This window comes from Arvicola amphibius, chromosome X, assembly GCF_903992535.2.
Source record: "Arvicola amphibius chromosome X, mArvAmp1.2, whole genome shotgun sequence".
NCBI classification, from domain to species: domain Eukaryota; kingdom Metazoa; phylum Chordata; class Mammalia; order Rodentia; family Cricetidae; genus Arvicola; species Arvicola amphibius.
In genome coordinates, this window is record NC_052065.1 from 60,731,919 (window position 1) to 60,747,898 (window position 15,980).

The 15,980-nt window shown below is 38.7% G+C and overlaps 1 protein-coding gene across 2 annotated transcripts in view; it reads right to left on the reverse strand.

Moving 5' to 3' along the window:
* Hdac8 (histone deacetylase 8) overlaps positions 1-15,980 on the reverse strand; it is a 221,479-nt gene that overhangs the window by 103,627 nt on the left and 101,872 nt on the right. The window contains exons 9-10 of one of the 2 annotated variants that reach the window (XM_038316926.1): positions 15,078-15,172; positions 4,075-4,280 (exon numbers count right to left, since the gene is read on the reverse strand). In XM_038316926.1, the coding sequence (XP_038172854.1) occupies positions 4,075-4,280; positions 15,078-15,172 (301 nt within the window). The remainder of the gene's footprint in view (positions 1-4,074; positions 4,281-15,077; positions 15,173-15,980) is intronic. The other variant, XM_038316927.1, reaches the window with a different exon arrangement.

Consider the following 15,980-nt stretch of genomic DNA (forward strand, 5'->3'; position numbering starts at 1 on the left):
CAAACAGTATGTAAACAGCCATTGAGATGCTTTCAGATTCCATACTGCATTAACCTTAAAGAAACTACCATCTGTAGAGCTTTGGTGCATTCAAGGAATCCACATAATTATCAGAAAAGATTAGTACAACATTCCTTCCTTTTCCAGCTAAACATCCCTTGCTTTCACCGCAGAGCTGCATTTTTGTCAAATGCTTTAACTAGGACAATGTCAGCGCAGACTGAAAGAGGAAGCGTGCATGGGGAATGGACTGCCGCCTACTAAGCCAGAGAGCAAAGAGATGGGCGGAAGTCTATGGCGACAGCCTTCCTTCTCATGGAACTGAAGTCTTAGAAAATAGTTCTTTTCATCAAAACATGTTATTTATAGTAGGAGAAATTATTTACTATTCTTATTTTAAGTAAATTAGCAAACACTTTAAGATAAAAATATAACTGACTATTTAAAGCAAAGTGGATAACAATGCATCTAAGCATTTACAACATTAAAAAGAAGCAACTGACTATAATTATAGAAAGGAAAGGGAGAAATGGAAGAACCTTGCTGTATGTGAAATAAAGTGACAATATTTGAAAGTAAACTCTAAATTAAATTTCATGCTGGGACCACTAAGATGACTCAAAGAGTAGAGGCGCTTGCCATCAAATCTGATGACGTCAGTTCAACCCCTGGATAGACACGGTTGGAAGGAAGAGAAATAGACTTCCCTAACTTGTTTCCTGACTTCCACATGTGCATGCACCCTGACATATGCACCCCCCCACACAAACAAACACCACCCCTGACCTCCACACACACCTAAATAAAATATAATAAAATTATGATATAAAAGACAAATCACTATAAAAAGTCAAATCAAATTCTAGCTAGTAAGCAAGTAATGAGGGGAAAAAATCCGAACAAAGTATTTAGCTTTATATCCATCTTTCTGCTTGTTTTCTATTTGTCTCATCTGTTCTTTGTCCCTTTCTTTGAATTAGCTTAGCAGGCACAAAGGTCCTAGGTTCCATGTCTAGCACCACACAGCAAAACAAACAAACAAAAACTCCCAGATCATTTGATTCAAAAGAAAGGGACAGAGCCAGGTGTGTTGGTGCATGCCTTTAATGTTATGCTGGGATTAAAGGCATAAGGACCAAAGGAGGCAGAGGTAGGTAAGTTCGAGGCCAGCCTGGTCTACAGAGTGAGTTTCAGGACAGGCTACAGAGAAACCATGTCTCGAAAAAACAAAAACAAAAACAAAAAAAAAAAAGCAAAAATCATGGTTGGAAATTTCAGCTCTCTCAGCAATTGACAGAAGAAACAATAACAATTAGTAGTGTTAATAGAAGATGTAAGCCACACTCTCAGTCAATCTGACTTAGTTAATAAAGATGGAAATGTCATTCAATTACAGCAGAGCAAATATTCTTTACAGATTTTATAGTAAACATTTTTAAGATAAATCATTTGCAGCCTATAAAATTTTCCCATAAACATAAAAGGATTGAAATGATGCAGAGAGTTTGTTCTTTGGTCAAACTAAATTAAATAAAAATAAAAATAGGGGCTAGAGAGACGGCTCAGTGGCTATCAGCACTTGTTGCTCTTGTGGAGGACCTGGTTTCAGATCTTAGCACCTACATGGTGGCTCACAACCACTGAAGCACCAGACTGTAAGCGCAGGAGGATCAGGGTGTTTGCTGGGAACATGTGACTCCTAGGAACATAAGAAGCTGTACCCATAAAGTGTCCCCAAAATGACTGTCCAAACATGAGCTGAACAACAATAGACATGCTAAAGTGGAGGTGGAAAGATCACAAGGCTTCAGCCTACGCAAAGAACTACAAGGCAACTACGGAAAGCTGAGAGCAGGAGAAATCGTCTTCCCAGGGAAGTGGCACACCAATTGCTTATCCAATCCCAAATGGTCATCCCTGAAAATATGCATACAAGTGACATTGTACAGACTGAGCAGGTTATATTTAGGAATATATGTATATATACACATATACATGTAACAAGAATTAATGAAAAATACAGACAACATATTTGAAAGAAAACAAGGGTGGTATAAGGAAGGATTTGAGAGGGAAAAGGGGGAGAGGGAAATGTAATTATATTACAGTTTCACAAATAACTATATAGAAAAGCTCTTAAATATTTGAGAGTTAACTAAAAATAAAGCCTCTGTATTTTAAACTAAGTCATATGTTAAAAGAGAAAATATTTTGCATCACAATTTGTGAAAAGCAGCTAAATTGGTACTTACACAGAAATCTGTAGCTCAAAATGCTCATATTAGTCAAAAGCGCTAAAAATCAATGAGCTAAATTTTGTTTTTAGACAGATTCTCACTATCTAACCTGGTCTGAAGCTTGCTGTGTAGACCAGGCTGACCTCAAACTCAAAAGAGATTCCATTTGCCCTGCCTCCAGTTCTGGAGTTAAAGGCAGGTACCATCCCACCTGGCCCATAAGAAACTATCATAAGAAACTATAAAAAGTACTAAGAATAATAACAAAAAGACAAGGAGAAATTTGAAAGAGACACACAATGAAGGTCTATGCAATGAAAAGCCAGTTCTCTGGAGAAAGCAACAAGCACTACAACCCTGACATTTTACACCACGACTGCCTGAAATTTCACCACTCAGGAGGGGGGTGGTGGTACGGAAAGGTCCAGAATTCAGGTCTTCCTCAGCTACAATAGCAGGTTATACGTTATCCTAGGCTATGTGTAAGCCTTCTCTCTCACACACACACAAAAGCAAGAGCTGGTGGATGATTCAGTTGGCAAACTGCTTATCAGGCGAGCATGACGACCTAAGTTTGATTTCCAGCACCTGTGTTAAAGTCATTATGCCAGTGTTAGGGAGGGTGAGACAATAGTATCTCTGGGGCTTTGCTGGGCCAGATGTCCTAAGCCAATCAGTTAGTCCCAGCGTCACAGAGAGACTCTGTCTCAAAAAATATGGTAGAAAGTGAATGAGAAAGACAGCTAACACCCAACCTCCCACTTCCACATATGTGTATCTACACTCACAAGTGTGCACACACACTGTACACATACACAAAAGAAAAGGGAAAACTACACTTCAGGATACTTGATAGACCATGAGTTAAGATAATAATGATAAAAACAGAAGTTATCAATACCTCGAATGAGAGAAGAGGCATCTGTAACAGATCCATAGAAGTTAAAAATAATAAGAGTAAAGGATAAGTTTCTTGAAAGACAAACTGCCACATGTTGGAATCATGAAATCATCATCAATATTATAAACAATTAACAATCAAAACTTCTCATAAAGAAAAGTCTAGGTTCAAAGGTTTTCAAAACCAGTGAAATTGTATTAACAGTTTAGAAGGCCTAATATCCATCCTACAAAACTCTTTCAGAAAACAAAAGATGAGGTGAAAGTTTTAAAGTAATGTTTTTAAGATAACCATTATTCTGATATCAAAACCAAATATATCATTGCAAGAAAACAATAGGCCAACATTCCTCATCAAGACACAGTAACAAGGCCTGAGGCAGCGAACTCCACAGGAGCCGGACTGAGCCAGTGACTGGGGCTGGCCTGGGAAGGTGAACTCCACAGGAACAGGAGTGGATCCAGACCAGGGACATTTGCGGAAGCAGGACTGGGCCAGCAACCTAGTCCTGAGTGGGCCTGAGGCAGTGAGCTCCATGGGAATGGGACTGAGCTGGTAACCCAGGCCAGAGGAGACCTGAGACTGCGAGTTCCAGGGGAGCAGATCCTGATCTGGGACATTTGCAGAGGCAGGACTGAAACAGCGATTTGCGCCAGAGCAGGTACAGAGGGGCAGCCAGGGCCAAGACCTCTGTGGGTCCAGGCATGAGCCTGGGACCTCTGAGGGAGTAGGCCTGAGTCAGGACCTCTGCGGGTCTGGCCGTCCGTCTGGGATCTCCAAGGGAGTAGGCAGGAACCAGAAACCACTGCAGGTCCAGATATGAGTCTGGGACCTCTGAGGGAATAGGCCTGAGCCAGGACCTCTGCAGGTCCGGGCACACCCAAGTCTGAGACCTCCAGGGAGTAGATCGGAGCCAGAGATCTTTGTGGAACCAACCTTAAGACAGGGACCTCCGCAGGAGCAGATCTAGACCAGGGACATTTACAGAAACAGGAGTGAGCTGGCAACCCTGGGGCCGGAGCAGGCAAACCCCAGGAGCACGAAGCGACCTCCAGGACACGGAGTGACCAATGAGGTGACTGGAACTGTGGCACTGACTGCACCACGAGGAGCAACCATCTGAGCCTTGGATCCACTGGTACCTGGAAGATTGATCACCAGAGTCACAGTCAGCCCCAACCACACCAATCATAGGAAAAAATGGGTAGACAAGGTCAGAACACATGCAACACCACAAAGAGCAACACAACACCAATAAAAACTAGTGGCCCTTCAAAAGCAACACTTGAACAACCAAATATAGATGAAGCAGAAGAAAATGACCTAAAATAACTTTAGGAGAATATTTGAGGCCCTTAAAGTGGAAATGAAAAATTCCCTCAAAGAAATGGAGGAAAAAACAAACAAAAAATTGGAAGGCATCAATGAATCCCTTAAAGAAAACCAAGAAAAAGCAATAAAACATATGAAAGAAACTATTTAAGACTTGAAAGCCGAAATAGAGACAAGAAAGAAAACACAAGCTAGGGGAATTATAGAAACAGACATCATGAGAAAACAATCAGGAACACAAACACAAGCATGAACAGCAGAATACAAGAAATGAAGGGAGAATCTCAAGTGCTTAAGATACAACAGAGAAAATAGACTCACCAGTCAAAGAAAACATTGAATCTAACATAAAAACACAAAATATCCAGGAAATATGGGACACCATGAAAAGACCAAACCTAAGAATAATAGGTATAGAAGAAGGAGAAGTTCAACTCAAAAGCACAGAAAATATATTTAACAAAATTTTAGAAGAAAACTTTCCCAACCTAAAGAAAGATATGCCTATGAAGATACAAGAAGCTTACAGAACACCAAACAGACTGGATCAAAAAAAGTCTCTTCGCCAGATAATAATCAAAATACTAAACATACAGAATAAAGAAAGAATATTAAGAGATTCAAAAAAAGGCCAAGTAACATATAAAGGCAGACCTATGAGAATTACACCTGACTTCTCAATGGAAAAAATAAAAGCCAGAAGGTCCTGGTCAAGCATTATGTAGATATTAAGAGATCATGGATGCCAGCCCAGACTACTATATCCAGCAAAGCATTCAATTACCATAGAAGGATAAAAAAAGATATTCCATGACAAACCAGATTTAACCAATACCTAGCCACAAACCCAGCCCTACACAAAGTACTAGAAGGAAAACTCCAACCCAAGAAAGTTGGCTACATCAACCAAAACATAAACAATTGATCTCACAGCAGTAAATCCCAAAAGAAGGGAAAAGCATACAAATTAACATCACCAACAATGAAAACTAAATTAACAGGAGACAGCAATCACTGGTCATTAATATCCCTTAATATAAATAGGCTCAACTCACCTATAAAAAGACATAGGATAACAGATTGGATATGAAATCAGAATTCATCCTTCTGCTGCATACAAGAAACACACCTCAATCTCAAAGACAGACATCGCTTCAGAGTAAAGGATTGGGAAAAAAAATTTCCAATCTAATGGTCCTAAGAAACAAGCTGGTGTAGCTATCCTAATATCTAAAAAAATAGGCTTCAAACTAAAATCAATCAAAAGAGATAAAGAAGCACGTTTCATATTAGTCACAGGAAAAGTCCATCAAGAGGAAATCTCAATACTGAACATCTATGCCCCCAATACAAGGGCACCCTCATGTGTAAAAGAAACACTTCTAAAGCTTAAATCATACATTAAACCCCACACACTAAAAGTGGGAGACTTCAACACTCCACTCTCACCCCTGGACAGGTCAGTCAAACAAAAAATGAACAGAGAAACAAGGGAACTAACAGATGTTATGACTCAAATGGACTTAACAGACATCTATATAATATTCCATCCAAATATAAAAGAATATACCTTCTTCTCAGCACCTCAGGAAACCTTCTCAAAAATTGACCACATACTCGGTAACAAAACAAACCTCAACAGATAAAAAAAAAAACCAAAAAACAACAACAAAAAACCTGAAATAACCCCATGTATCTTATCGGATCACCATGGCTTAAAACTAGAATTCAACAGCAACACTAAGTCCAGAAAGCCCACAAACACATAAAAATTAAACAATGTTCACCTGAAGCATCAATGGGTCAAGAAAGAAATAAAGGGAGAAATTAAAGACTTCCTAAAATTCAATGAAAATGACCACACAACATACCCAAATTTATGGGACACAATGAAAACAGTGAATGAAAGTTCATAGCACTAATGGCTACATAAGGAAGCTGGAAAAAAAATCCCACACTAGTGAATTAACAGAACATTTGAAAACTTTAGAACAAAAAGAAGCAAACTTACCCAAGTGAACTAGACGGCAGGAAATAGTCAAATTGAGAGCTGAAATCAACAAGATAGAAAGAAAGAAAACAAAACAAAGAATCAATGAGACAAAGAGTTGGTTCTTTGAGAAAATCAACAAAATAGACAAACCTTTATTCAAACTAACCAAAAGGCAGAGAGAGAATATCCAAATTAACAAAATCAGAAATAAAAAGGGGGACATAACAACAAACATGAAAGAAATCCAGACAGTCATTAGTTCATATTTCAAAAACCTGTATTCCACAAAATTGGAAAACTTAAAGGAAATAGACAACTTTCTGGATAATTTTCAGTTACCAAAATTAAATCAAGACCAGATAAACAAATCAAATAGACCTATAACTGCCAAAGAAATAGAAATATTCATCAAAAGTCTCCCAACCATTTTGGACCAGATGGTTTCAGCTCAGAATTCTATAAGATTTTCAAAGAAAACCTAATACCAATACTCCTCAAATTGTTCCACACAATAGAAACAGAAGGAACATTGTCAAACTCTTTTTATGAGGCTACAATTACCTTGATACCCAAACCACATAAAGAAATTACTAAGAAAGAGAATTACAGACCAATCTCACTCATGAACATTGATGCAAAAAGACTAAATAAAATACTGACAAATCGAGTCCAAGAACACATCAGAACCATCATCCACCATGATCAAGTCAGCTTCATCCCAGAGATGTGGCAATAGTTCAACATATGAAAATCTGTCATGATAAAGGTCTTGGAGAGAGCAGGGATACAAGGAACATACCTAAACATAATAAAGGCAATATACAGCAAGCCAACAGCCAACATCAAACTAAATGGAGAGAAACTCAGAGATCCCACTGAAATCAGGAACAAGATAAGATTGTCCTCTCTCTCCATATCTATTCAATATAGTTCTTGAGGTCCTAGCTAGAGCAATAAGACTACAAAAGGAGATCAAGGGGATACAAATTAGAAAAGAAGAAGTCAAACTTTCACTATTTGCTGATGAGACGATAATTTACATAAGCGACCCCAAAAATTCTATCAAGAAACTTCACAACTCATAAACACTTCCAGTAATATAGCAGGATACAAGATTAACTCAAAAAAGTAGTAGCCTTCCTTTACACAGATGATAAATGGGGTTGAGAAAGAAATTAGACAAATAGCACCCTTCAAAATAGCCACAAATAGCATAAAGTATCTCAGAGTAACTCTAACCAAACAAGTGGAAGACTTGTATGACAAGAACTTTAAATCTGTGAAGAAATTGAAGAAGACACCAGAAAGTGAAAAGATCTCCCATGTTCCCATGGGTATGTAGAATTAACATAAATGGCAATCTTACCAAAAGCAATCTACAGATTCATCACAATGCCCATCAAAATTCTTAACAGACCTCGAAAGAACAGTATTCAACTTCATATGGAAAAAAACAAAAAACCCAGGATAGCCAAAACAATTCTGTACAATAAAAGAACTTCTGGAAGTATCACAATCCCTGACTTCAAACTCTACTACAGAGCTACAGTACTGAAAACAGCCTGGTATTGGCATAAAAACAGACAGGAGGACCAATGGAACCAAATCGAAGACTGGGATATTAATCCACACACCTTCGAACACCTGATTTTTGACAAAGAAGCAAAAATATCCAATGGAAAAAAGAAAGCATATTTAACAAATGGTGCTGGCATAACTGGATATCAACATGTAGAATAATGAAAATAGATCCATATCTATCACCATGCACAAAACTCAAGTGCAAATGGATCGACATAAAGCCAGCCACACTGAACCTCATAGAAGAAAAAGTGGGAAGTACACTTGAATGCATTGGCACAGGAGATCACTTCCTAAATAGAACCTCAGTAGTACAGACACTGAGAGTAACAATGAATAAATGGGACCTCCTGAAACTGAAAAGCTTCTGTAAAGCAAAGGACATGGTCAATAAGACAAAACGGCAGCCTACAGAATGGGAAAAGATCTTCACCAACCCCACATCAGACAGAGGTCTGATCTCCAAAATATGTAAAGAACTCAAGAAATTGGTCATCAAAAGAACAAAAACCCAATAAAAGAATAGAGTACAGACCTAAACAGAGAACTCTCAACAGAGGAATCTAAAATGGCTGAAAGACACTTAAGGAAATGTTCAACATCCTTAGTCATCAGAGAAATACAAATCAAAACAGCTCTGAGATGCCATCTTACATCTGTAAGAATGACCAAGATCAAAAACACTGATGACAACTTATGCTGGAGAGGTTGTGGGGTAAAGGGAACACTTCTGCATTGCTGGTGGGAGTGCAAACTGGTACAGCCTCTATGCAAACAGCGATTTCTCAGAAAATCAGGAAACAAACTTCCTCAAGACCCAGCAATACCACTTTTGGGCATACATCCAAAGGATGCGCAATCATACCACAAGGACATATGACATTATTTGCCATAGCCAGAGCCTGGAAACAACCTAAATTCCCCTTGACTAATGAATAGATAAGGAAAATGTACATTTACACAATGGAGTACTACACAGCAGGGAAAAATAATGACATCTTGAAATTTGCAGGTAAATGGATGGAGCTAGAAAACATATTGAGTGAGGTAACCCAGACCCAGAAAGACAATTAACATATGTACTCACTCATAAGTGGTTTTAAAGCATAAAGCAAAGAAAACCAGCCTACAAATCACAATCCCAGAGAACCTAGACAACAATGAGGACCCTAAGAGACATATATGGATCTAATTTACATGGGAAATAGAAAAAGACAAGATCTCCTGAGTAAATTGGGAATATAATAAATCAATAAAAATAATAAAAAAGAATTTATGCAACAATATCTTTATATAGGCTTCCAACAGTGTGTGGCCTCGGCATGTCTTCCTGTTTCAAGATCTGGATTAAAGGCCTGTATCTTCCTACCTCAAAAAAAGATACGATAACCCTTGACCAAGTTTCAGCAAACTAAATAAAGAACAAGATAACAAACGCATCATGACCACATAGGTCTTATCCCAGGAATGCAGTTATTTTACAAGAGAAAAGTCAATGCAAGTCACTAAAACAGAATAATGGATGCTAGATGATCATTTTAGCAGACGAAGAAAAAACATTTAACAAAATTCTATGTTCATTTGTGAGAAAAACATCTTTAATTAGAAATGGAGAACTTCCTTTTCCTAATAAAGAGCATGCTTGGAAAAAAAGCACTGTCGTTAACACCACACTTTACAGGAGAAAATTAAGTGCTTTCTCTCTTTGAATAGGAACAAGCAAAGAAGAGGTTCACTTAGTTTTCTCACTCAACACTGTACTGATGGTCTTAACCCACAGTTCTAAGCAGTGCAGTAAGACAAGAAAAAAGAAAGAAAATGAATAAAGATTGTATAATGGACTTAAAATTCTAAATTCATAGATGCCATACTCATGTATAAGGAACATGCTATTTAATTACAAAAAGAAACAAAGATCAAGGTTATATTATTCAAGATCAATATTCTACTTAAGATCTATATTCTGGCAACACTTAGAAATTATTTAGGATATGCCATGCACAAAAAATCAGTACCATGAAATAACTTAAGAGGAAATTTAACAAAATTTGTTGAAGGCCTGTCTATTGTAGTTTAAACTAAAATTCAAAATTTAAGACAATATAAGTAAATGGGTTCAAAGATTAGATTAACTATTAAGATATTATTACTCCCAAATAAATACATATAAATTCAGTGGACCATATCAAAAGACGTTTACATAAGTAACACCAATTTGTATATAAATCAATTTAATTTATTTTAATAGCTACATGTATTTCTTAATACGAACAAGGTAGTTTCCTAACCATTTTATGAGAAGCAGTCTGGTGAAATAGTGTATTATTTTGATGATTATGTGTATTAAGTTTGTGCTTAAAAAGTTACTTCAGATTTTAGAATTTTGGATAATAAATGTTCAACTTGTACATAAAACTGCTTTACTCAAACGTAGACCGCGGGATCTAAATAGTAAAACTAGATTACGGACTAGTTTTCCATGGAATAGCACTACTTATCCATGGACTGGATTTTTATGTGTTCACGTCATGTTGGGGCTTCCCATGGTAGAGTTTCAGAGCCCAATCATACCCGTATGCTCCATTTCTCTCAAGCTTTCTCAGTTCTGATGTCTGTGCAAGCTTGTTTCCCAATTCCTAGACTGATGTCAACTCCCTGATTGCTGGATTTATGGATTTATCTCATAGGGTTGTGCGCCAAGAGCCACCCAGAAAAGCTTGAAGAATCTGTGCTGGGCTTGCTTTTTCAGATCCCTTCCCTGCACGGCAATACAGAATTTCTCTTGGGATAGGTGGCTCTCTCGTGGTTTGGATACATGGCACTTCTTGAAAAAGACAGGAAGTTGGTGCTAGGTGTTGACTTATACGCCCAGAGAGACTACATTTTATTTCTATTCCTCTCATCTTGAAAACAAATTTTTATGTGACCGCTGATAAATATTATTAAAATACCTTCTTGCTTATCTATTTTATTTATTTCATGATGGAAAATCAGTTAGGTGGGTGCTAAACACAAAACACGAAAATAGGCAACCAGACACAGGTGACCCGAAAGAGTATAGTCTGAGAATCTTCAATCTGAAATCCAAAATGTTCCAAAATCTAAAACATTTTTAGTGTTAATCTGATATCAGATGCGGTAATAACCACACCTTATATTGTTTTATGCAAAAACAAATATTCAGTAAAGTTATCTTCAAACTCTGTATAGATGGTATATTTGAAACAAATGAATTCTTCACATTCCTGTTCCATACCCTGGGAAATCTCATTATTTATATACAGCTGTTAGTTATAAAGTCTCAAAAAAACAAAACAAGACAACCCAAATCTGTAACACTTCTGCTCACAAACGTTCTGACTAAATGTGCTAGGGGTATACTTGAACCTTTTAACTTAGTTGTACGACTTTCAAGTTTATCCCCTTAGCAGTATACCTCCTACTTTCTAAGAAATAAGCTTTCTCAATTAAAATATTAGATTTACTTATCATAACTTACATATATGTGTTTTGCTTTCATGTATGTGCTATTTGTACACCACATGCATGTCTGGGTCCTGTAGAGGTCAGAAGAAGGTGCCATACTTCCTGGAACTGGAGTTATAGGCAGTTGTGGGCTACAATATGGATGCTGGGAACCAAACCTGAGTCTTTAAGACCAGCAAGTGCTTTTAAAACCACGGAACTGTACCATCTCTCCAGCACCAAATTATCTCTCTAAAAACCAAGTGCATCTTTTTTTTTTCCAGAAAAAAAATGTAGGTTCACCTGTGCAGCATTTAAGCCCTCTTCATATCTGGTCCCAAGTCCCAAGTGTTCCCATTTGCTTGTATATTCTGTTATACACTCGGTACATTTCTTCCTGTTCTTTTCCATTTCTGCCCTCTTTGTGTACTGTACAGACCTTTGTCTTCATCACTTAGCAAACTCTCAACTGATTCTGAACATTCAGTTCAAAGTTTCAGCATCTCACTGGTTGGTCCTCGAATTTGCTACGTAGGTAGCTCAAGTTACCCTTGAACTTGTGCTCCTCCTGACTCAGCCTGCTGAGTGCCCCAGAACTCCCAGCTTAGTTCAATGGTCTGTTGAGGGTTCCCTTTTGCCCCCTGCCTGGCCTGGATTTGAATACACTGCTTTGCAGCCTTGATTAGAGGGTAGTATTTTTGAGGACACTGGGTTTACCTTGTTTGTGTATGTGAATCTAGATCTGAAAACGTCCTGGCAAGTAGTAGAGGCCCCATGAATTGCTAAATGAATGATGAAGTAAAGGAATAGCTCAAAAGGGCTTGGCTGATTTAGGTTAAAGGGTTTTGAAAGTCACGGGGACTGCAGCTAGACCTAGGAAGACAGCACATAAGTGGGGAAAGGGTATTTAGAGGATGAGGATGATTATTATCCTAGGAGATGGAAGAATAAAGTCCAAGAATGAGAGCAGAGATAGTGAGGAGGTCAGCTGGGCCGTAGCTGACTGTTGCAATAGCTTGACCTTGTGACTATGCTGACTGTATTTCTCAAGTCCCCTGTTTGGCTTCGGGAGGGCAGGGTACTTTGTGCTCTCTGTTGTATGCCCTTCACAGTTGAGGCACATCTCCATAGTCACTGTTCCTACTATCTTCTGGTTACTCTGAAAAAATTCCTTGTACGGATGTTTTGCTTGCATGTATGTCTATGTACCACTGACATGTCCGGTGTCCGTGGATGACAGAAAAATGTGTCAGATTCCCTGGAACTAAAGTTATAGCTGGCTTTAAGCTATCACATGGGTGTCTGGAAACTGAACCTGGGTCTTCAGTGGCTGGGATCACTGAGCCATCTCTCCAGTCCCTACCTTTTATTTATTTACTTATTTGTTAAAACCGAGACAAGGTCTCCTAAATGGCCAAGCCTGGCCTGGAGCTCTTGCTATGTGGCCCAAGCTGGCTTCAAACTCACAGTCCTCCTGCCTTAGTGGCTGGACTGCTAAAACTATAGGTGGGTGTGAGCAGGTCTGTCTGACCTTCTAGCTCCCACTCTGTTCTGCATTGTCGCTATCTGTATACCAGCGCAGTTCCCCATGCACACAGCTGCCTTCTCCAGCCACAGAAGATAGGCAAGAAGGTCTTCCTGACTTTGCATCTTTTAAGACATAGAGTAGTACAGTTCCTAGCAAACACTGGATACACAGAGAGTATTTTTATCTACCATTTGTTGATTTGATTACGGAAGACCATAAGGATATTTGTGCGCAATTGTGTATTGTGACACAAAACTTCTATATGCCTTCATACTGTGTGGTCTATTTTTGGCAATTTTCATTAAAATGATATCTCATTGTACCTGAATACTGTCATTTCAATTTTCTTCTTTGTTCCTTCTTGGATGACTCATATCTCTTATACCAGAAGAATATGACAGAAGGGATTCACAAAGGGTTTGGGCAGATTTCTGAATGACAGAGTCATAAACGTCTGGGTATAAGAGGTGTGGAACACGCAAAAGGGAAGTAAAAACTGGCATTTCTGAAATGTCTGTTCCATGCCACGGACTGTGTCTCAGGCACTTGACACACATCACATCTCATTTCATCTTGCAGGATGAATCTATATAAAGACAGAGCATCTCGATCCATAAGGCTAAGCCTGCATCTGTTCTTGCGCATAGCTTCTCCAGGTACCAAAGGCAATATTTGTGTTTATTAAAATTCTATCACTCTTTTAATACAGATGAATCATTAGATTTGCTTTTGTTTCTAAGGAACACAACACTCACTCTCAATTCAGACTTCTACAGCTTATGGCTGCTTTCTGACATAACTTGATCAGTTTTTAGAGTCCCGGTGCTCTAAATTACAATGCAATCTGAGATATTCCCACAGCAATAACAGCAATTACATTTGTTCACAGTACTTACCTTTATATTTCATTAAGCTTCCAAATACTGAATAAAGGTAAGTCAAGTCAAGAAAAGAGACTTCCATTAACCCTGACACTAGCAAATTGTCTCAAATTACAGCATGCCTTCTATTTGTATTCTAGACATATTGAGTGGTTTCTCTGAGTTACATAATATACCTCACCTATGGTTAGAAGAAAATTGGAAGCAAATTAGTTTAAGTTACTTCTAATTTAAAAAAAATAATAGTGACTTTATAAAGCATAATGCTCTCAAATATACAGCGATACATTTAGCAGAAATCATAACATTACAAGCAAAGCACCATCCCTCATCTTTGGGAAATAGCTGGAGAAGGAGGGCTTCACAGACTGCTTTGTTATTTTAAGCTACACAGTCTAAGGTTTGTGGCTACATCCGCATCAGTGATAACGTGCTCTCTGCCAGGGGGAGAAGTAGGTTGGAATCGATAAGGAACATAGATGGCATACACCTTTGAATTACTGATTATTAGCACACCCACAGGTCCCAGACAGCTTTTACTGCTTGTTTTGAGAAGCTCAAACAGACATCTCTTCTTTGTAAAGGCCATCTCATATGACTAGAGAAAATGGCAACAGTTCAGCTGATGCACTTCACAGTTCGGATGGTCCGGCCCCAATCTCTGTACCTCGAATTGCTGGAACCCACCAGACCTGACTTTCTTAGTGACTATAGTTCCTGAACTCTATATTAGTCAAAGACAACTGAGAGAACAGGATGACCGCCAAAGAATATGTGTCACATCTCACCTATGGCACCCCTAAAATCAAACCAGAACCTAGCTTTTATATTTAAAAATATAATCTTGAGGCTAGGGGCTGAAAATATGCACATATTCCAAAGAGTTCTTTGTGGAACAGGTGACCCCTTCCCACAGTCTCTGTAATTAATTGAGAAATTAAAGTTGGTTGGCCTTTGAGAGCTTTTGTAAAAAAAAAAAAGGGAGAAGGTCTTGGCTATTTTGGAACAAGAGTCCACTATTCTGCCAAAACAGTGTGTTATTGTTATTGAAGTGTCTCTCAACAGAACGGTATTGAGTCGTGAGGACGTGATTTTGATTAGGTGGAATGACTCAGCTCTTCCTCTTAAAGAAGAGAGGACTTGTCAGAGCCTTACTTACCTCATGATCTGGGATCTCAGAGGATAGTGTTTTCCCTAGGATGACCCCGGTCAAGTATGTCCAGCAACGAGCCGTATTGGCAAGGTTATAGCCTCCTGTCTCCATCAAGAATTGTGAAGTTAGGAAAGAATAGCCACAAAACAGGAGAAGGAAGGGGGTAAGGAAGGAGAGAAAACTGTTTTAATAAAAGGTCTAAAAAGACAACTCCAACTTGCAAAATCTTCCTTAAGCATCCCTTAATGGTATTTGTAAACCACCTAGTGGGTAGACTTTAGGGGACTAGCCAGATCATGCACAGAGTAGAACTCACAATTTCAAGGGCAACACAGATTAAAGAGGCTCTTATCTCCCAGCAATAATGCACCCGAGAAAGGCAAGCACCTCAGTTCCAGCAAGAGACGTCAGGGAGACTGAGAACCCTGGAACCCAGATGTCTGGAGGTAACCTACCCAATGTGATGGTTTCTCAGATGAATTTTGCAACAATTCTATAAAGTGACTGCTGGCTGTGATTTGTATTTTAAAGCTATTGGCAGATCTAGTCCTAAAGGCATCCAGGAAAAAGGAAAGGAAAGTGCTGACAGAAACAGACTTCCTTCTTTAAATATCAGCGGTCCTTTTCACCACAAAACGCAAGCCTGGTGGCAGAGATCAAAGAAAGTGAGCCGAGGAAGGGACTGATGATTGACACCCTGACCCGCCGCGTCAGGTCCTGTCACAGTCACCCAGCAGCCATATTATACTGGTTAATAATCAGCATATTTTTGTGCTGAATGGATTGCTTTGCCATGCAAGCATTAGAACACTGGCCTTCAGCTGAATTCCAAGAGTATAAGGGTAAAATGGAATGATTTCCTAACCTCGGAGCAGACCAAAGGAAATAAAATCAGCTCTATTTTAGGTA